At 36.2% G+C, this 24,132-nt stretch overlaps 1 protein-coding gene across 1 annotated transcript in view; it reads right to left on the bottom strand.

Moving 5' to 3' along the window:
* LOC132092360 (uronyl 2-sulfotransferase-like) overlaps positions 1-24,132 on the bottom strand; it is a 56,360-nt gene that overhangs the window by 7,151 nt on the left and 25,077 nt on the right. Inside the window, exons 2-5 of the mRNA XM_059498557.1 lie at positions 17,041-17,084; positions 10,345-10,500; positions 7,376-7,455; positions 7,101-7,254 (exon numbers count right to left, since the gene is read on the bottom strand). Of these exons, the coding sequence (XP_059354540.1) occupies positions 7,101-7,254; positions 7,376-7,455; positions 10,345-10,500; positions 17,041-17,084 (434 nt within the window). The remainder of the gene's footprint in view (positions 1-7,100; positions 7,255-7,375; positions 7,456-10,344; positions 10,501-17,040; positions 17,085-24,132) is intronic.

The raw sequence follows: 24,132 nt of genomic DNA, 5'->3' as shown, positions 1-24,132 counted from the left end.
ATGACTTCGCAATGTCGCTTGAAAATGTGTTTGTGAATGTGCCTGACATTTAGTATGTGTGGGTGTGTACATCCATGCAGATTGTGGGGAATTCCTCAGTACATCACAGATTATAATAATTCAATTAAATTCAAAAGGAAAGACCAGAAATTAAACTTCAATATCATACCATCTGAAATCTTAGTCCTGAAAAAAGGGCCCAGCTATTACAGACATATAAATCAAGCAAACAGATATGTTCAGTGTGAGAACGATCACAAGCCACAGTAATACTAAACTATAGAAAAGAGTGATGTGGTTAACCAGGCCTCCAGCAGGAGAGAGGATCATGTTCTATATGATGAAGGTCTGATTATATTTACTGTAGTCTCTCATTAGTTAAGATGAGTTCAATTCCCATCGTTAACAGAACTGCTACAGTGTGTTATTTTGGCCTGTATCATGTGTGTTCCTTTAAGATTACAAATCATAAAGATGCTCACAAGCTGAATTTTCAGCAGCTGCATTGCTCTAGTCTTCAGTGTTACATGATCCTTCAGAAATTATTCTAACATGCCGATGCTCAAGAAACATTTATTTTATATTGTTGAAAACAGTTGTGCTGCTTAATATTTTTGTGAAAATCATGAATATTATTTTTCTGGATTTTCTTTTTTTCATGAATATAAAGTTCAAAAGAACAGCAGTTATTTCAAATATAAATCTTTTGTAGCATTATAAATGTATTTGCAAACTTTATCTAGTCACTTTTAATAATTTTAATACATTCCTGTTGAATAGAAGTATTAATTTGTTTGATAAAATACATTTTACTTACCCAATATGTTTAAAAGAATATAAATGAGCTACACACACACACACACACACACACACACACACACACAGACACACACATTGTGTACAGAAAAGAATCACCCCTTAAAATAATCAAATTTTGTTGCTTTGCAGTCTGAAATTAAGATGGACACAGTTTTTGTTTTATCCAGCTGTATTTACTCAGTGCAACGTATAACATCCAAGTGAAGGATATAACACCAACATGTCAGAAAAAAAGAACAGAATAATTGAGTTGGAAAAAGGATATAGGATCACCCCCTTCCTAAAAATGATTTGTAAACTCAATCGGGTGTAGCTAATCACCTTCTCAATGGCACACAAAACCTGTGATAAGATGTGGTCATTTTGATTAGCTCAGCGTGAAAAAGCATTCCTGAAGCATTTCAGTCCTTGGTAGTGCAACTGAAGCAAACAATCAACTATGGGTGGCAAGGCACTTTCAAAAGATCTCCAGGATAATGTTGTGGACAGGCAAAAGTCAGAAGACGGATAAATTTTTTCCCCGAGGCTTTATAAATGCCTAGAAGCACAGTGAAGTCTATTATTATAGACGTGGAAGGTATTTGGTACAACGCAGACCCTCCGTGGATCAGAACATCACTCTAAACTGGATGAAAGAGCATGGAGAAAACTGGTCAAAGAGCCAACCAAGAGGCCTACGGCAACTCTGAAGTAGTTGCAGGAATTTATGACAAAGAGTGGTCATTGTGTGCATGTGACAACAATATCACAAATTCTCCACAAATGTGGCTTGTATGGGAGGGTTGCAAGAAAAAAGCCACTCCTCAAGAAAGGCCACATGCAGTCACGACTGAGCTTTGCCAAAATGCACATTGAAGATTCTGAGGCAGATGAGAATACAATTTAATTATTTGGCCTCAACACCAAACAATTTTTCTGGGGGAATTCCAATACAGCTCACCATCCAATTAACAGCATTCCTCCAGTAAAGCATGGAGGTGGAAATATATTATTATGGGGGTGTTTCTCTGTAGCAGGGACACTTGTCAGGACAGAAGAAAAAAATGGATGGGGCAAAATACCATCAAAGTCCTGAGAAAAATCTGCTTCACTCTGCCAGAAAGTTGTCAATGGGAATAAAGTTTACATTCCAACATGACAGTTACCCAAAGCATACAGCAAAACTGACCACATAGTGGTTGAAGGAGAAAAAGGTGAATATCCTTTGCATGGCCTAATCAGAGTCCAGAGTTAAACCCCACTGAAAATCAGTGGGATGATTTGAAGACTGCAGTCCACAAACGGTCAACATCAAATTGAACTAACGTGAGCTGTTATGGCTACAAAGCAACAAAATGTGATTATTTTAAAGGGGGTGATTCTTTTCTATACCCAATATGTATATGCGTGTGTGTGTTTTTAGATGCTTACCAGGTAACCAGATGGTGTAGTAACACTATCTACCAGCAGGTGCTAACTAAACCATGCTAACTAACCTAACCTTGACCCCTACTAAAAATATTCATAGATCTCTCATTCTTAAACAGAGCAAAGGATGAGTTAAAAGAGAAAGGGACCTGGACTGAATTAACTAGTAACTTGAAGAAAAAAGTCCCAGTTAATGTTCCAGATTAATATGTGTCTGGGAAACTGGCCATTTATGTTTTATGAATAACCGATATGAGCCATAATTCTGTCACAATCCTTAGTCGACTGATGTAATTCTTCCAGTAGTGCCAAGTTTTCATGTGATTGTCTTGAGTATCAGAGCATTTTGCAATGAAATTGACTTGAATACTGAATAAAAAGCAAGCATGACTAATCAATTCCTGCTCATTCTCCTCACATGGTCTGAGCTAATTTCCAAACATACAGCCAGACTCTTATGTTCTCTCACACAAACACTCATCACCTTGGAATTATATTTGACATTTTTGCCAAAATGTTTGTCATAATCGTATTCTGTGACAACTTATTTACATTATGTGATGTTTTTTTTTAAGTTTACAAAGTTACATTTTAGGACTTTTTATTTATAAAACAAAATGGTTCTAACTACAAAGTTGACCTCTAACTAGGTTTTATAACGTTCTAACTGTGAGCCAATTAGCACTTTGAATGCACACAAGAGGACCAATCAGGATCAACTTTCTGTCATGTTGCCAGACTGTTCCATAACAGCGGGAAATATTAAATATGAAATATTTTATCTGTAAAATGTTTTAATTATATATAGTTAGTGAAACATGTTTCAATGGTTATTATCCCTTCAATGCATTCCTCGGGGCTTTAGCGACCCAGGACGTCATCTGCCTACCCTCCCCTCAGCTTTAAGATGGATTAGATCCCACCTGCCCGATCGCTACCACTTTGTTTATTTAAATGGGAAATCATCTCCCTTCTCACCAGTAAAGTATGGAGTGCCACAAGGATCTGTCCTAGGTCCTCTGCTATTTTCAATATACATGTTGCCCCTTGGTAATATTATTAGAAAATAATACAACAAATTCCATTGTTATGCTGATGATACTCAACTATATATCTCAAAAAGAGCAGATGAAACTTCAAAATTATCTAAACTAACAGAGTGTATAAAAAATTAATACTCCGGACTTTTGGTAGTACCTAGGATAGCAAAGTCCACTAAAGGATGTAGAGCTTTTTAGCATTTGTCTCCAAAACTCTGAAATAGCGTTCGGGGGTTAAGACACACTCTCTCTGTTTAAATCTAGATTAAAGACACATCTCTTTGGCCAAGCATTCAAATAATGCATCTCACCACTGACAAGCTACTGCTAAATATATTGTAGAAACTTAATTTTCTGTAAAGCTGCTTTGCAACGATTTGTATTGTGAAAAGCGCTATACAAATAAACTTGAATTGAATTGAATTAAACTTTATGAAACAACTTTGCTGAAGCATTGAATGTTTTCTTGCAGTTTAAAGTCTTAAAATGTCTTAAATTTTACAATATTAAGCCTTAAAGGTCAAATTGTCAATAATTTAATTGATAGGGTCTTAATTACAACAATAAACCTTAGCATGTTATCTCTGCCATACTGATCTCTAGAGAGAAAGCCATTTTACCTTTCGCAAATTATGTGAAATAAAGTCCTGGTCAGATGTAAAACAGTAGCTGCTTAAACTGTTCCACCATATTCCTACCTAAAATTAACATCTTCACTGGACAAAATATTTAGCACTGCCTTTTCTTGAGCAATTTTTTATTTTCGTCCCAAAATATAAAATATAAGTGTCATATAAAGCATTAAATGTGACATTCTCATACATGTCGACACACTGTTACAATGATTTAAAATAAATAAGTAAATATGAGTTAAAAATAAGTAAACTGTTTGTGTTTCTTGAAAATTATTGCATCAGTTAATGTTTTGCAAGATATAACCTTACATTTCCAACCAGAAATTAGAAGGTTCTATCTGCATTTGACCTGTTCCAAAAATCCCCATTTACAAATTTGAGAGGATTTTGATATTGAACATTAATAATACATTTAGGGTTATTTTCACGTATGAAAGAGAATTGTTCACCATTTCATTTTTGCTATACAGAATGCAAAAACTTTGAAGCTCGATATCTCAAAACCATTCAGAATGCAGACAGAACCTTATAATTCCAAGATGGCAACATTATTCTCAAGAAATAAAGTCTCCAAGTCAAGTCACTTAATGGTTACTCAGCTATTTGCTATGGAAACTTGAATGAGTGTAAGTATAGCTCCTATCTGTTTGAATAGATCAATTACTAGTGTTATGTAGCTCTGTTGCAGCACACTGAACTACAGTCAGTCCTTCACATCACCATTCAAATGGACCTGTGCTATCTGAAGACTCACAACATGGAGATCTGCTGCATCCTTATAGAAACCAACATACAGTCGTGGCCAAAATTTTTGAGAATTATATAAATATTAGTTTTCAAAAGGTTTGCTGCTGAACTGCTTTTAGATCTTTGTTTCAGTTGTTTCTGTGATGTACTGAAATATAATTACAAGCACTTCATACGTTTCAAAGGCTTTTATCGACAATTACATGACATTTATGCAAAGAGTCAGTATTTGCAGTGTTGGCCCTTCTTTTTCAGGACCTCTGCAATTCGACTGGGCATGCTCTCAATCAACTTCTGGGCCAAATCCTGACTGATAGCAACCCATTCTTTCATAATCACTTCTTGGAGTGTGTCAGAATTAGTGGGTTTTTGTTTGTCCACCCGCCTCTTGAGGATTGACCACAAGTTCTCAATGGGATTAAGATCTGGGGAGTTTCCAGGCCATGGACCCAAAATTTCAACATTCTGGTCCCCGAGCCACTTAGTTATCACTTTTACCTTATGGCACGGTGCTCCATCGTGCTGGAAAATGCATTGTTCTTCACCAAACTGTTGTTGGATTGTTGGAAGAAGTTGCTGTTGGAGGGTGTTTTGGTACCATTCTTTATTCATGGCTGTGTTTTTGGGCAGAATTGTGAGTGAGCCCACTCCCTTGGATGAGAAGCAACCCCACACATGAATGGTGTCAGGATGCTTTACTGTTGGCATGACACAGGACTGATGGTAGCGCTCACCCTTTCTTCTCCAGACAAGCCTTTTTCCAGATGCCCCAAACAATCGGAAAGGGGCTTCATCGGAGAATATGACTTTGCCCCAGTCCTCAGCAGTCCATTCACTATACTTTCTGCAGAAGATCAATCTGTTCCTGATGTTTTTTTTGGAGAGAAGTGGCTTCTTTGCTGCCCTTCTTGACACCAGGCCATCTTCCAAAAGTCTTGGCCTCACTGTGCGTGCAGATGCGCTCACACCTCCCTGCTGCCATTCCTGAGCAAGCTCTGCACTGGTGGCACTCCGATCCCGCAGCTAAATCCTCTTTAGGAGACGATCCTGGTGCTTGCTGGACTTTCTTGGATGCCCTGAAGCCTTCTTTACAAGAATTGAACCTCTTTCCTTGAAGTTCTTGATGATCCTATAAATTGTTGATTTAGGTGCAATCTTAGTAGCCACAATATCCTTGCCTGTGAAGCCATTTTTATGCGACGCAATGATGGCTGCACGCGTTTCTTTGCAGGTCACCATGGTTAACAATGGAAGAACAATGATTTCAAGCATCACCCTCCTTTTAACATGTCAAGTCTGCCATTCTAACCCAATCAGCCTGACATAATGATCTCCAGCCTTGTGCTCGTCAACATTCTCACCTGAGTTAACAAGACGATTACTGAAATGATCTCAGCAGGTCCTTTAATGACAGCAATGAAATGCAGTGGAAAGGTTTTTTTGGGATTAAGTTAATTTCCATGGCAAAGAAGGACTATGCAATTCATCTGGGGCCGGTTGCACCAGCTGTGCGTAAGTTATAACTTAGCCTAGTTTTGACGTAAATGGACACTAAGTTACGACTTACGGACTACTAAATATTTTTGCGTTGCACCATTAAACTTAGTTTAAACGTAACTATACGTTGTAACTAAATATTTACGGAAGCCTCTGTCCATGAATAACGGTCGGAATAAGATGTCAGTCAGATTAGATCACATTGATGAGCTCGTATTTGATCATGAAGAGCCGCAAGTTCGTCAACGAGTTTTACGAGACAGACATCATCCGTTGGATATTTATCTATTTTATTTGTATCCATCAATTAAAATAAGAATTTCTTCATGACTGAAATTTTTCTTCCTGTTTCTTTTCTCCTCCATGTGTGGGATAGATATTTTCAATTAAAAGTGTAATGTTTTGAGTTCGATAACGTGTGCTTTAATGTCTTTTTTAACTTTCAGTTTAGGCCAGTCAAGAATGAGTTTCAAATTACGCGCTGTTCAGACTATTTCCTATTTACCTATTAGAAGGCTTGTGATTGGGTTAAGAAAAATAGACGTCATTCTATGCGACAACGCATTACTTTACGGAGAGCTTACGACCTACTAGCTACTTTCTGCCTTAAGAATAAATGGTGCAACCGAATAAAGTACAGAGTTAGTTATAAACTAGCTAGTAGTTACTAAGCCTCTAGTTTGGACTTTACGTTACAGTTTAAGTAAGAACTTACGAACGGCTGGTGCAACCCTACCCAGATCACTCTTCATAACATTCTGGAGTATATGCAAATTGCTATTATAAAAACTTAAGCAGCCACTTTTCCAATTTCCAATATTTATGTAATTCTCAAAACTTTTGGCCACGACTGTAGACATAACTGAAACACAAGAGAAAATGTTCGAAAATAATAAAGAGGGAAATCCAAACAGGGAACACGAGAAAGGAAAGAGATTTATAAACAGCCTCTGACCAGATATCTCTCGTCATCTTTCATCTGGGGTGTGCGGACCAAGTGATTCTGCTCCCCTCTCCAGTCCCCAAAACGACGAAAAAAGTAATTGGAGAGGAAACGGTTAATGGGATCCCTGATGATGTTTATGTAGACAGGCTGTTCTATCCTAAATCTGAGAAAGAAAGAGACAAAGTGGATGAGCACTGACTTGTAATAGCAGCAAACAATGTTTGGCTGTTTTTATCCTGTACTTGATCAGATACATTTAGATAAATCATTCCTGATTTGCTTACCTTGTGAAATTGAGAAAGTGAACATGTCTGGTGTACAAAAAAGGTTGCGGAATAGTGCTAATGTTTCTCATCAAATCCACCTGGAAAGAAACCAGCACAAATAAACAGATCAAAATGCATGTTACATAACTATTCCTGACCATCTCTTTATGCAGCAGTGCTGACAAAACAAAATAGCAATGGGGTACAAGAAGTTACAACTGTAGAGCAGCAATTCAAAAAGTTATATTGGGAAATAAAAACAAATACAATTATTTTTTACAAAATGTAACCACTAAAAGTATATTATATGGTGCAGAAGAAAATATAATTCTACATTACATTATTCCTATCAAACAAAACACTGAGACATAATTACACATAACTAATTAAAACTACTGCCAATCAGTCTGTGTACAGTACAGCATGATATAAGAACACAAACACATCACACGTGTGCTAAACTTTCTTCAGTTGCTATAAAACAATTATTCTTCAGACATAGCAATGCATACATTAAAAAAAAAATGGAACCACAAATACAAAAGCATTGCAAACAGACCTCATCTCTCTAAGTATCAGAATCACACACACCGAGAAAGCATTCCTCATGTGGCTGGTGCGTAGTGCAGTGGAAAGTTATTTGGTCATCTGATGAGGTTGACTTCTCATTACATTAATGTTTCCTAACGAGGGCCAGCTGGGGCCCCAGTCAGCTCTGATAGAACCATGTGTCCCAAAATGCATGTTACAGTCTCTAAAAACACACACAGGCATAAGAAGACTTAACAATGCCTATAACGGATCACCATATGAAGAGTGGGATGGCGTAATACCATACATACCAAAATCTGAACAACTTGGTCCTCCCTCTCTTGACCCACATCTCCGTCAAAAAGCTAACCACACTGTAACAAGTGCTCTAATCAAGCTTCAATCCTTTACCAAACGCTGCATCAAATCCAAAACACACAAAGTCTGTAACAACCTGAGGTAGTGACATCATCTTAATGAGATCATTTCCTGTTATATGGGCACACAGACGGCCATACACTTTACTAAGTAATGATAAAAGAGGTGTTGGTCGGACCACATCGTAAGTAACACCTTAGGTTGGGTAAAGTGGTCAGTGGTTTGGTGTCTTGAGATTAATTAAAAATACCTTATTATAATGACATGATGCTTTATTTTGCTCACTATAACATAATTTAAGTCACTGTAGGCATGTATTTTAGACACAGCTGAAATATAGAGTTAAATTTACATACTATATATTATATGAGCAAATGTAACATATTTTCGTAATAATTTACATTTATAATGAATATATTAATATTTGTTCATTAACATTACAATCAAAAACTGACATTAAAGACTAACATATCTGGAAGAGTCGTATGGACCTCTTTTATGATGGTCCACCATTTATTGTAACATCAGAATCTTCAGAACTTCTTCATTTGAGTTCCATAGAGAGAAAGCCAGTTACCGTATACAGATTGCAATAACATGAGGGTGAATAAGTTATATTATTAACTGGCAGTTGACAAACTTTCAATATCCCTTTAATAACAAAACCTTGTTCTACACAATCACAAAGTAAATTGAGCATTATGATTGATAGATGAAGAGGTTTATTTGTTCTCATCTCGTTGAAATGTCAGTTAAAACAAATTGAATATTCTCTCTATACACACAAATAAGCTTTCTTCTCTTAGGGAGTGTTTTATGACACTTGTCCTGCAAAAATGCCTGTGTTTATGAGAGTGTGCAGATGCTCCAAGGTCACAAATAGGTAATCAGTCACAATCACAGAAAACAAGGACTGGAATATGAACTTGCGCAAAGGTAAAGTTATGCTAACTAATTATGGACAAATCCGATGGAATAATTCTCCAAGCAAGATCAGTGGTTTATTAGATAATAAAACCAGACTTGTGTATCAACGATCACATCAAAACAAGATGTTATATACTTGATTATTAAGTAATTTAATCAATTTATTACAAAAATATGGATTGAGTACTCTATTTTAGTTTGAAACATGGTATGAGTTTTTTAAATGTTTAAATAGTGGATTTTCTTATTACACAAGACATTAATTGATGGCCTGGAGTCGTGTGAACTACATGTGGATTATTGTGATGTTTTTATCAGCTGTATGGACTTATTCTGCCGGCACCCACTCACTATAGAGGATCAATTTTTCAAAATATCTTTTTCAGAGTTTCACAGAATAGAATCATACACGAATGAAAGAGAACATACAAAAAATATAACCCACTGAGATTCACGTTCATTGGCTGTTATTCACTTGCTATCTATCTGCCTGGACACACACCAGCATTTAGGACAGTTTTTCTGATGGCAATAAACCTGTATGTGTTCTAAACTTACCAATGTAAATACACACATTTAATATTAACTTTGAGTATTTACGGTACATATAACCAGTTTACTCTAAAACCTATGAATAATGTTACACTCACAAAATCATTTTATTCAAGAAGTTCCCATAATCTACAGACAGAATTATGAGTGTACTCCTGAATATGGCCAGATTTCCAGGGAAAAAGTTCTTCATTTTCACGTTAGTCACTTTTATTTCACTTTCCTATTGAACAAACATATATGAGTGTTAAATAATTAGCTTATTTGTTTTAGCTTTTCATAAGTTTAGTTTAGCAGTGTAGAGGTGTGAGGCTTGACTTCACCCAAACAGGATGACAGAATGTTTTCTTTTCTTCTCCACAAGGGAGGAAAGTGGGTGTTTTTCTCCACAATGAGTACCATTCGGATGTGTTTCATTGCCGCTGGCATTCAGAGACCATTTCTCTTGGCAAACACATTTATTTAAGCACATCAGCAAGTTTTCATCATAGTATGCTTTTTATCTTGCTATACTTTTTGCTTGCTATACAAATTCTCAGAAGCATTAGTTGCCCCACACACACACACACACACACACACACACACACACATCCACTGACCTGCTCATGTTTTGTTAGTCTGGTTTTGTTATGGATGTCAGAGGACACCAAGTTAAACTGGTGCTTTTCTGCCAGAATCCTCAGCAGCAGGACGACTGTCCGACTTCCACACTTGCCAACCCTGTTGTAGATCACCTGACTTGGAAATGGCAGCTCCTAGACACACAGACATTGAAATACATAGTTAGAAGAAATAAAAAATAAAAAAGTTGGTAAAAGTTACTGAAATAAATGTATGGACACAAGATATCCAGTCATACTGATCCATTTAAGCCAAGTATTGTGACCAAAGTGCACACACACAGCAGTGAACACATACCCAGAGCAGTGGGCAGACATTTATGCTGTGGCACCCGAATAAATAAATGAATACATTTCAACCAACTGCAACCTTAAGGAAGGTCTAATATTAAGACACTTCACCTTCACAAGACACATTTACTTATAACTATATTTAAAGGGCTAGTTCACCAAAAATGTTTTTTTTTTACACACCATCAATTTGTTGATAAATCTTTATTAACTACTCCACACCACTCTAAGAATGATTCTTCAAGAGCAAGTCAGAGGAAATTTGTAAATTCCTGGACGAACATCCAGTGTGGAAGGAGGAATGGAATTCCCTGTAGGCCAGCATCCTAGATGAAATTGGGGTTTGGATAGCTTCTCTGTCCCATGTGTGTCTGGATGAGAAATGCTCCTGAGAGAAAACATTTGCATCAAAAGCAGTGTGAACGAATTGTGTTTATGTTTGAAAGTGTGACAAGGTTTTTAACTTGACTACAATAGTCACTCTTACTTTTATTTAGGTCTGTATACATTACCTATACAAGACCCCTCCGATGCCTTCCATTATTTGTTCTCTCTCAGTCTCATGTGCCATAAGGTGGTACAGAAACAACAAATACGGTTCAAGTTCACAGAGAATGTTCTCTGTTCACCTTGTGCACACAAATACGCACACACACACACACACACGTTTGTTTTTGTGAAAAGTGGGGACATCCCATAGGCGTAATGGTTTTTATGCTGTACAAACTGTATATTCTATGGCCCTACACCTAACCCTAACCCTCACAGGAACATTTTTACTTTCTCAAAAAATCTCATTCTGTATGGTTTATAAGCGTTTTGAAAAATGGGGACATGGGTTATGTCCTCATAAGTCACCCTCTCCTTGTAATACCTGTGTCATACCCATGTCATTATACAAAGTTGTGTCCTGATATGTCACAAAAACATACCCACACACACACACACACACACACACACACACACACACAAACGCAAGAGGCCTTGTGTGAGCCCAGCTAACTTGCTAAGTCTCCCACATCCATTTTCCTTAACTCAATCTCCATTTCCCTCCATCTCTGGACATTTATTCCTTTCTCCCTCTTCTTTTTCCCCTTGAGTAATATGAAGATAATCACACTTCTGGATTTCGTCTCTTAGCTCACTATTACTCTAAGGAAATGTCCATCTGTATACATCTTTCTTCTCTTCTCATGCTAAATTAATGCATCCTCTGATTTTTAGATTGTTTTGTTTTAAAGACCGTTTATAGATGCATTACATTTAAACCATTCCAATTCTGGGGATCAGTAAGATTTTATTTATTTTTTTATATTTTTATCTGAGTTGATCAAAAGTGGCAAAAAAAATGTAATGAATGATGTTCTTCTCAAGTTTCTATTCATCAAACTAAATCCTGAAAAAAAGGAATGTATCATTGTTTCCACAAAAATATCAAACTGTTGTGAAATATATCCTGAACACTAAATCAGCATATTAGAATGATTTCTAAAGATCATGTGCCACTAAAGACATGAGTAATGGCTGCTGAACATTTAGCTTTAGCTTATTTTAAACTGTAATAATATTTCAAATAGTTCTGTTCTTACTGTATTTGTGATAAAACAAACACAGCCTTGGTGAGCTAGGCATAAGACCTAAGAGACCATAGAAAATCTGATTTAGAGATCATTTCAAAAACCTTTTAAATGATCTCAAACATTTGAATGGTTGTGTAGATTTATGGATTTAGTAAAAGCTTTTAGCCCAAACAATTAAATGCATTTGGTTTTCCATTTAACAGTACATAATCATATAAGGGCAGGCACACAAACTGAAGCTGTGGTCTTGATGTCGCTAGCACCGTACTTAATCATACTTTAGTTACAGAGATTGTGGTAGTGGCAACTTGTACAGTGACAAATAATGAACTGACATAATACATTTTTGTATTATATCTGTGCACCCTATGATAAGTATGTGAAGCTCTTGATAAATCTGTAAATGTCTGCTTAGAGTTTGTGTGTTAACAGACTGTGAGTCTATTTGAGACTCTCTGTATGTGGACAGAGTCAGAGTCAAAGATCAGCTTCAGTCTTACAGTTTTTTTTTAAATTTTTTTTTGATTGCTAAATGAAAGTGAGCACAACTGGAGCTCCATGTGCAAAACTCTAACTACAGTCTGCACTAGCAACAGTCACCTGAGCTAAACAGTTCACATCACCTGCAAAACTCATTCCAAGCAACACAACTCTTAACACATGGCTCAAAACATACTCAGTGCAGCCAAACACTACACACAACCCTCACTGAGATAACACACACCGTCTCTCAGAACACACTGAGAGGAAAAACACTAGCATCAAACACCAATACAGAAAATACTCACTTTTCATCTTTACAGTTTGAACTATTTCAGTGACTTCATACAAAGTAATATTTTCTTCAAAGAAAGGAGTGACATTCTTTCACATGATTTATTACAATTTTTATAACATAATTATTTAAGGTAAATGAAAATTATCAGTTTGCTTCAATAGTCTGTAGTAATTTACGGAATTACAGTAATGAGAAAAAAAAGCTAGAAACTAAAAGTACATACTGTAATTCGAAAAAATAATTGAGGGGCTAATCCTGAAATTGCAATCAGCAGTGTTTGAAATCTATTCTGTTTTGAATGTGTGCTTCACAGTTTTGACAGCAGTGTGTTAGCATTTGAACAAAGTGCTGTAAATCCACAGTGTTGTGCAGGTTGTGGTTAAAGTCATGGGTTAAGTGTGTAGAGTTTTGAAAACTGTGTTCAAGCAATGAAAAACGAACTAGAGTTTGGTCCACATGAACTGCTGCTGTGCAGACTGTAGTTAGAGTTTTGCACATGTGACTCCAGTTGTGCTCACTGTCGTTTAGCAATTGAAAAAAACTGTAACAGACCAGTGAAGAAACATTTTTTGTCCACTTTTGCTTGCAAATGTCTTAAATGTCTGTATATCTTGCAAATATATTTTGAGGGATAGTCTGATTTCGAATAATTTATGATGAAAGGTTTTTAGGTTTGCCTCTTTGTCGCCATCTCTGTTGGAAATTTTTTTGGGAAATATTTGCAGAATGATCTTCTTTCTGTGGGTTGTGCATCAGCACGGCTCTCAGTGCAGATGAATCGAATATGTGTATGTGTGGGCTGTCAGTCAATGCACCAATGTGGATTTTCACTTTTACTTCGGAATTACAGATACTACATCTTTGAACTATGTCCAAAATAAGTCTTACCTGAAAATGCCATCTGAACAAGTAAGCAACATGTCTGCCAGTATTGTTCAATTTAATCTCTATTTGTCATAACATTCAAATGTCATCAAAATAAATTGTTCTTTTATAACCACAAAAACAATGAAATGTTCCTTAGAACTGGTTCTAATATTACAAGTTTAATTATTCCTGCTGCTGTAAGAAGAGGCTACAAATTATCCTCCACCTGCAGCATCCACACACGTGATATAGCCATCTAGCTGAGATTCATCTTTATGTATACAGATGCAGGACCGGCCCTACCTAATAAGCGATATAAGCGGTTGCATATAAGGCCCTGTGGGCATTCAGCATTTTGCGAGCGCTTTAAAGACGCACTGTGCCAGTGTAACAACAGCAATGAACATGAATGGTATTTTTATCCTGGGCACTTCAAAATATGTGAATAATTGTATATATCTTATTATCCGAATGGTTTAGATTTTTAGAATGCACATTATCTTATTTTCCATCGACCTGTAGAGTTTTACAACAGTGTACATTTGCCATGTAAAAGTCAGATTTTCAAAAGCAGCAGATGGGATGAATAAAAAGTCAAGTTCATTCTTTAACAGGAGGTGGCGCTTGAGGAACAACAGAAATATGGCCATTACCATGGTTACCCCTTTACACAAGGTTAATATAGTAAACAAAAACAAAAACTAAAAATAAAAAACATTTTCGTTACTATAAATAGAATAAATGTTAACAAACTAAATACCAAACATTTTACTTTTTAATTTAGCTAGTTGACAAGACACCTTTTCTCATTTTCATTAAGTTTATATTGATGCTCTTAAAACTTAAAAACTGAAATAAAAATGGGTAATTATATATACATAAAACATAGAAAAAACGAATAAAAATAAAAACAACAAGCATTTAACAATGCAGCAAACATTTTTAAATATCTTAAAAATACTTTGATGTCTTTAAAGTGTTGATAGATTATTATTATTTTTATTATTTTTTTTTTATGTACCTTACATTTGGACAAAATCTAGAAAAGATGATGCTGTATTTGCTGTGACTAAGCGCAGTGGGTAATTGGCAAATGTTAGATCTCTATTTTTTTCTTTTCTTTTTGAATAATGAAAACGCTGTACTTTATTATTATTATTATTATTAGGCAAATTATAGGCAAAGAATATTATCTTTAAAAAAATAACATTATTAACCGGTATTTCTTCCACCCGAACCGGTTTTGGAACAGTAATAATATCAGAGGAACGCATGAACAGAACGTTAAAATATTGATTCTGCTCAGAGTGAACCGATTGAATTTTGTTTCTCTTTCATGCGACTAAAAATAAATTTTTTGAATTTTTTTTTTCGTTTTCAAGCCCTGCTATTAAGAGCTGTGCTTGCACAGGTTCTGCACGATCACTCTTCATTAATATTCTCGGCATCTCAATCGGGCTCAAATTGATAAGCAATATAGAGGACATCATTGTAATAGTAAAAAAAAAAAATAGCATTGCTTTACAATAAGTAAGGAGATAGTTTTGAACACTGACTGGTTATGTACTTGCTCAATAACTGGTTTTGGAAAATTTTTAACCAAAAAAAATTACATAATGCAACTTTAAATGTAATCTACACTACAAATAATATTGTGCATTTTAAACATTTAATACACACACAATATTAGTCCTGTAAATCAATTAAAACATTCATTAATCACAGATTTTTTTCAATGTAATTCATTGCGATAAGTAAAACAGTAAAACAGTCTTCTCTTAAACCCATAACAATAAATGAATCTCAGAAAAGAACACATTATTCATACACACAAATACACATATCTGCTGTTACTTCAACTGTGGATTTTTTAGAGAGAGATCCTATTGAATATACAGTACTATGATGTAATGTGCTACAAAACTGTCCCTTTGCTAATGACAAACACCCTCTAAAACACAATGTGCTACAGGATGATTATCAAAATTTATTTTAACAAACCAGATGTAAGTAAAGATTTATTTTACAGTGTCATTGAGGTCTCTCGAGTGTATATTCAATACAGGAAATGTCAGAATTTACCACTAAACAATCTCTCTAGTTAAACACAATAAAACTTTGTTTGTACAGTTTACATTTGTACAGAGTCATCAGTAAAATGTACAAGAGTATTTCTATGGGTGTTTTCTTCTGGATTCATATGCGAGTGCACTTGCACACAGTTCTCTACTGTCAATGAATCATTCAAGTCTCTGAATCAAATCAAGAGATGGAACATACCACATGCAGTGCCGAAATGAGAGTTATTCTGGAACTATTTTTAACCACTAAATACTGTTTATAACACTGATTACAATCACAGCTATAAATATTTTCAAATCTACAGGGTATTTAAACCAAGTGAATTTGGTTTTGCACATGTAACAAGTGCTTTAAGACTCATCTTAAAATTATCCTCGAACACATATAATGACTCGTTTTTCAATAAGTCTCTATAAAAAAAACCATCTACAAACTGCAGTGATGGCTCCAACCCTACTATTATGAAACAGTTCCATCGTTCATCCTCTAAGTAAACCCAGCTGAAACTGGGTTTAACCTCTTTTGCAGAGTTTGTCTAATGACACTCATCTTAAATCAAGTTTGTTCTTTCCACTCATTCTATTTCATGTTCTCTCTCTCTTTCTCTCTCTCTCTGTAATCTGTACATCAGCACAACTGTCATCCCTCTAGGAAATGCTGATAATATGAGCTGTCATTGGTGTGTGGTGAGTTAAACCTTTGTTTTCCCAGTCAATTTGAAATATAAATATCGGCTTTTAGATCATGTCTGTTATATGCTAGAATACTACAAATGCTGACAAAATAAAATAAAATAAAATAATATTCATCAAAACATTTCATGGAATTGTTAAATGTGAATGTGTGACTGTGTGTGTGTGTGTGTGTGTGTGTGTGTGTGTGTGTGTGGCCTTCCATTCACTGTTAAATCTGAGGAAATGGATATACAATAAACACTAGGTCTTGAAATGATTTCCTCTAGTCTGAGAAGGCCAAAATAACAGGACAATTGCAGACAGGGATGTTGTGTGTAGTACATTTTGAACTGGAGGAAAATGAGAGAGAAAAATAATTTGATAACGCAAAAAAACAACTTACCCTTGGTGTAGGAGGCCCATGGTCGTCAGCAAAAGTTGATTCTCCTGAAAAGAAAATTGAGTGTCAGAGTGAGCTGCTTACATCAAACACTGTTATTTAGTAAATCATAAGCTTAAAGAGCAATGTAGACAACATTGTTTTAGCCCATTCAGTGGAAAAATGATTTAGAAATTTTCTGATTCAGCATCTGAGACGTATCGGCACTGAAAATCTGCACAGGAGCCAGATGACATCCACTAGGAGGAAACGGAAGAAGTGTGTTGTTGTGGGTATTTTTACGAGATAAACAATCTCCTAATACAACATCTTCTGTGGGTACAGTAGCAGCTTAAAAAGAGAAGACACTCTTTCATCTCAAACAAGGGTCTTCTTTTTAACCTCCACCCCAGATGGCACGCAGTGCTTTTCTTCCTGTTATAGGGATTGTTCACCCAGATTCATATACTCACCCTCAATTTGTTCCAAGCCTGTTTGTGCTTTTTTCTTCTGTTGAACACAAAATAAGATATTTTGAGGAATGGGGGTAACCACAGTTGTTGGTCCCCAATGACCTCCATAGTATGAAAAAAAAAAAAAACGTAAATGGGACCCAGAAACTGTTTGGTTACCCACATTCCTCAACACATCTACCTTTATGTTCAGAAAAAGACATTCATCATTGTTTGAAACAAATTGAGGTTGAATAAAGCCTAATGTATACTTAGGTTTTTATGTATACAGGAGTGTCCGTGTATAGTGCGTGATAGGGTTGTGCCGATAGACGATAGTATCGTGTATCGACATAAGCAGAATTCTCTGTCGATAATCAAGACGATAATTAGGCTCATTTTCCTATTAATGTATTAGATTATAATAATAATAACTATTATTTTTATTTTTATTAGGCTGCTTATTATAATTCGGCTTTTAAACTGCCCAGCTATTCAGTGGCGCCCCCAGAAAATATTAACAGGGGTGGCCAAATGAGGCCACAATAAATTTTGGGGGTGGCACATTAAAATAAATAAAAAAATTAAGGGTTTATAGACAAAAAGTTATATCTCTGTGAGTTCTACGATTTTATCGATAACGATAATTACACTATTTTGCTGAGTGTTATTGTGCTGATATCTTATTTTTAATTGTGCTGACACCTGATTTTTTTTTTTTTTTTACACCATTGTTTCTAAAAGTGTGCACCATATTTTAGGTCAAATACTTGCATTTGGGCTGTTACCAAGCAAATGCAATCAGTATCAACAAAATTGATCTTTGCAATGCAGATAAAACAGAAGCTGTATCTGAAGTGCCATTTAGATGTTTTTACACACTGTTTAAAGCAGCTCCGTGGAACATGGAATACTTTAACCTGCAGTTACAAATGAATAAATAATGTTTTGATATTTTAAAGATAAAACATTGAAAACTTATGTCTGAAATTATTTAAAAAATGAAAACGTTCCATTAAATGTGAAATTAAAACCGCCAATAGGTGGCAGCGAGTCACTGTTAATAAGTGAGTCATTGCGATTGAACCGAATCATTTAAACGGTTTATTCATTCAGGAACGAAACACTTTAATGTTGCTCAGAGACGCAAAACTGTGGCTGCAGCAGGTGCTGCACTTTTTTTTCACTTCTTAAACTATTGTGAATTTACATTCTGCATTTAAATTAATAGGACCCACTGCAAATAATCCTAGGGGTGGCCGCAGGGGTGGCCAGAGTTTATACAGGGGTGGCCGTGGCCACCCCTTGGGGGCGCCCCTGCAGCTATTTCACTTAATTTCACTGCCGCATTTCACACACACACACCTCGCACGCGCAGGAGGATTACAGCATGTGGTCGGTGAAGTTGTAACGCTTTGACTCGGATAATTCGTTAAATCCATGAAATGAAAGAGATAGAAAACGACGAGTTGGTGTCCCACACATTTAATGGCTGGTATACGGCAACGCGCTCTTCTCATACATGAGAGATTAACTCTTTCTTGGTGTCACAAATAAAGTAAAGACAAATTAATTAACAAGGCGGCAGAGCGAATTTATCATCCATAGTGCATGGTTCTCACGTAGTCCTTTTCTTAAAGACTGATCACTTAACTTATAAAACACACTATGTGGTGATGACGTAGAAGGACTACGTGAGAACCACTATGGATAATAAATTCAATCTGCCGCCTTGTTATTATTTTCATGCACACCGCACTATTATGTGATGCATGCAAAATACATAGTTTTGGCCGTTACAAAGTCTCCATCCACAAACAGACGTACATCGTCTGCAGATATAAGGTATTTCATTGCACTTTAACAAGTAATCTAAACGGCCTATATACTGTATGTGCAATATATTAAACGAGCCCTCACTAACTGAGTTTAATGCCACAGTTAAGTTAGAATGCATCTCATTCTTGTTTCTGTTGCGGTGCGTCAGGCTCGTCATGAGGCGTGCGGTCCGGAGCGATGTATAACTGATGCATCAGTTCAACTCAACTTACTCCAAATATATGAACTTACCTGTTTTAAATACTTTATATTTAAATGTTCGTTTATGCCCAATATTAGTGTTTAACTGTTGGACTTTAAATGAAATCTGCTATTGATTTTCACCGTTGACTGATTTTGCAGAACATTTAGACTGATAACTTCCCTGCGCAGATGCGGACGTGCGATATGACAGTTGCGTCCGACTATGTATGAACTAGCTGTTTTAAATACAGTATTTTTATATTTAACGTTAGTTAAATCAGTCAGTATGTTTGAAAGTAATTTTTTTATGATTATTGGTGACTCCAAAGGCTCTCTCTCTCGCACCTGCGCGGTTTAAAACACCAATTAGTTATGCTATGACAAGAACAAAGAGTCTCTCTCTTGCTCCACCCATGCTCGATAATATTGTGTATCGTCGATCTCACGGGCTGACGATATTACGATTTGAAAAATGACCATATCGCCCAACACTAGTGCGTGAGAAAATTCATCACCAAAATATTGTACACTATGTGCGCAGTTCGCACATGTGCATTGACTTGGTTTTACACTAATCAGTTGTACCACAAGGTAGCAACACTGACTCGGGCTATTGTTTAACTGTAGAAAACAAAATCAGAGAGGGAACAACAAAAACAACAACAACAATATTGGAGACTGCAACACCAACAGGCAGCCACACTGACGAGCGCTTGGGTGAGAGGGTTATGAGATAGCAGCAACTTTCATTAAAAAGACTACAAAACCATTTTTATCGGTCATAACTTCTGGAGACAAATAGAGCTGATGCTGGACAAAGACAAAGCTTTCTAGAGCACATGTGTCGACCGCCTGCATTCATTTACATCTCTAATGGACTATAATTTGAAGGCTATGTGCAAGACTTGGGCCTTAAATTATGACAGATTTAATATTTTTGGGCGAACTATCTATTTAAAGGGACAGTTCATCCAAAACATGATAATCCATCGATTCATTTAAACTTACTTTCCTCTTTGGAACACAAAATCAAATATTTATTGCAAAATGCGAAAGCTGCTCTATTCCATGCAATGAAAGTGAATAGTGACCACAGCTGTCAAGCTAGATTTTTAGTGAATCAATAACTACAATTCAGTCTCTTCCTCACACAAACTATCATATGGCATCCAAAGACTTAAACAATGTGTGCTCAAGTTAAATGAACCATATTTATGATGCTTTTATGTTTTCTTTTCTTCACTGTATTGAATAGAACAGCTGAGAAAGCTAAACATTTCCGTTTGTGTTCATGCAAGAAAGAAACTCATACAGGCTTGAATGACATGAGGGTGAGCAAATTATGACAGTATTTTCATTTGCACATTAAGGTGCACTGCTCCTTTAATGTTATCTGTTGTGACTGCCGGTGTCTGTCTGCTGAATAAATAACTCATCTAGCAACACAGAGCTGCTATACTTCTCAGTCTATCTTCAACTTTCTCAGTATGGGGCTGAGTAAAAGAATGAGATATTCATAGACAAAGTTCAATGCGTTCTCATCCTCCGAGCAAGAAGTTGTTAATCATTTTCAGCACAGATAAATCACAACCGAATAGAAGGTGACACGCAGAGCACAAACTGCTGTTCAACAGAGAGAATGTATTATTTACATTGAAAGATGTTACATTGATAGCACCAATGTAACATCTTTCAACATGTGCCACACTATATGCAAGTATAAGCAAAAATACTCTCCTGAGTAAAGTTTGGGGTTGGTAAGATTTTTTAAATATATTTTTTGAAAGAAGTCTCTTATGCTCAACAAGACTCAATTTCATTGATCAAGACCAGTGAAAATATTGTGATATATTATTACAATTTTAAAGAAGTTGTCTATTTTAATATATTTTAAAATGTAATTTATTCCTGTGATGGCAAAGCTGAATTTTCAGCAGCCATTACTCCAGTCTTTAGTGCCACATTCTAATAACTCAGAAATAATTCTAATGTGTTAAACTGGTGCTTAAGTAACACTTCTTTTTATAATTAATTATCAATGAAACAGAGAGTGGGCAAAGGCTGGTAAGAAATCAAACAGTGGAGCATTTCTGTCAACTTTGTTCATGGGTTGTGTTGAAGCCGATGCTTTGGTTATGAGAGGATCATTAATAATCTATAATTAAGACACAAAAGTAAAAAATGACATTGATAGAAAAAGCCACTAACTTAGAATACTCATAAACACTAAAGTCACCAGCAAGTCATTCAAAATAAAATCAGTCATTCACGTAAAGTAGCCTTTTTGGCTTTCACAAAGCAAAACATTCTTTAAAATAGATTTTTTTTCTACGCATCTGGCTTGGCTTAGGCATGCTGTTCTTTGTGTCGGAATTCAATAAACGTATGCTTTCGGCATGGAATGTTTAATTTGAGTTATGAAATTGGTGACTCTGTAAAGTATGGTTTAGAGATGAAGAGAGCCAAGAATACTCCACAGACAAAGCAGGAAGCCTCATAGGGTCGATGCCTCGGTTGTGAGATAAACTCTTAAGAAAAAATTTCTAAACAGTACCAGAAAAGGGGTTCTTCAGCTTGTAACAATAACAGAACCCCCTTGGTGCTAAATATGATACTTTTCATATGGTTCCATAAAGAACCATGCTTTGAAATTGCTATATAGAACCTTAAAGTGCTATAAATAACTTTTTTTATTATGAAGTGATGAAGTGTAATGAAGACCAAGTTCCAGTGAAATACAATATTTTCACAATCCTCTATGATGCCTGTAAGTCCATCATGATGTGTATTTTGGTGTGATTGAGTGGCTGTTTCTCTGCAGAAGACGAGGTTGTAGGATGTGACAGCATCTGAAATGCACAATTAAGTTTAGAGTTACAATGTGCCTCCAGTTGTTTATGTAAAAAAAAAAATTATGTTTATGAAGGCCAAAAGTAGTATGTGAGCACTTCACAATGTTATGTTTATATAAACCCAAGTCATAAAAAAAAACTAACAGCAACAACAAAAACAATTCTAACAATACGGAACATAAATTCAATATGTTTGTTCTTTACTTAGTGGATGTATCCTTAACTAAACAGAGCTGGTCACACTTACATGTTCATAGTACTAACATAATACTAACACACACACACACACACACACACACACACATATATATATATATATATATATATACACACACTAGTGCAGATACTAAGCCATCTTTAAGTATCATCATATCATCATACAATAAATACAGCACTGAATTGTGTCACCTTTATTTATATAGTGCTTTAAACAAAATACATTGCGTCAAAGCAACTGAACAACATTCATTAGGAAAACAGTGTCAATAATGCAAAGATGATAGTTAAAGGCAGTTCATCATTGGATTCAGTTATGTCATCTCTGTTCAGTTAAATAGTGTCTGTCCATTTATTTGCAATCAAGTCAACGATATCGCTGTAGATGAAGTGTCCCCAACTAAGCAAGCCAGAGGCGACAGCGGCAAGGAACCGAAACTCCATCGGTGACAGAATGGAGAAAAAAACCTTGGGAGAAACCAGGCTCAGTTGGGGGGCCAGTTCTCCTCTGACCAGACGAAACCAGTAGTTCAATTCCAGGCTGCAGCAAAGTCAGATTGTGCAGAAGAATCATCTGTTTCCTGTGGTCTTGTCCTGGTGCTCCTCTGAGACAAGGTCTTTACAGGGGATCTGTATCTGGGGCTCTAGTTGTCCTGGTCTCCGCTGTCTTTCAGGGATGTAGAGGTCCTTTCTAGGTGCTGATCCAGCATCTGGTCTGGATACGTACTGGATCCGGGTGACTGCAGTGACCCTCTGATCTGGACACAGACTGGATCTGGTGGCCACGGTGACCTCGGAACAAGAGAGAAACAGACAAATATTAGCGTAGATGCCATTCTTCTAATGATGTAGCAAGTACATAGGTTGTTATGGGAAGTGTTTCCGGTTCCGGTTTACCTAATTAATGCAGCCTAAAAATCCTTTAACGGATTTGGATAATAAAAGCATATTAGTATGTTATGTGTATGCCAGGTTAAAGAGATGGGTCTTTAATCTAGATTTAAACTGCAAGAGTGTGTCTGCCTCCCGAACAATGTTAGGTAGGTTATTCCAGAGTTTGGGCGCCAAATAGGAAAAGGATCTGCCGCCTGCAGTTGATTTTGATATTCTAGGTATTATCAAATTGCCTGAGTTTTGAGAACGTAGCGGACGTAGAGGATTATAATGTAAAAGGAGCTCATTCAAATACTGAGGTGCTAAACCATTCAGGGCTTTATAAGTAATAAGCAATATTTTAAAATCTATGCGATGCTTGATAGGGAGCCAGTGCAGTGTTGACAGGACCGGGCTAATATGGTCATACTTCCTGGTTCTAGTAAGAACTCTTGCTGCTGCATTTTGGACTAGCTGTAGTTTGTTTACTAAGCGTGCAGAACAACCACCCAATAAAGCATTACAATAATCTAACCTTGAGGTCATAAATGCATGGATTAACATTTCTGCATTTGACATTGAGAGCATAGGCCGTAATTTAGATATATTTTTGAGATGGAAAAATGCAGTTTTACAAATGCTAGAAACGTGGCTTTCTAAGGAAAGATTGCGATCAAGTAGCACACCTAGGTTCCTAACTG

The sequence above is a fragment of the Carassius carassius genome, chromosome 18, assembly GCF_963082965.1.
Source record: "Carassius carassius chromosome 18, fCarCar2.1, whole genome shotgun sequence".
NCBI lineage: Eukaryota > Metazoa > Chordata > Actinopteri > Cypriniformes > Cyprinidae > Carassius > Carassius carassius.
This window is presented reverse-complemented; position numbering and strand designations above follow the sequence as displayed.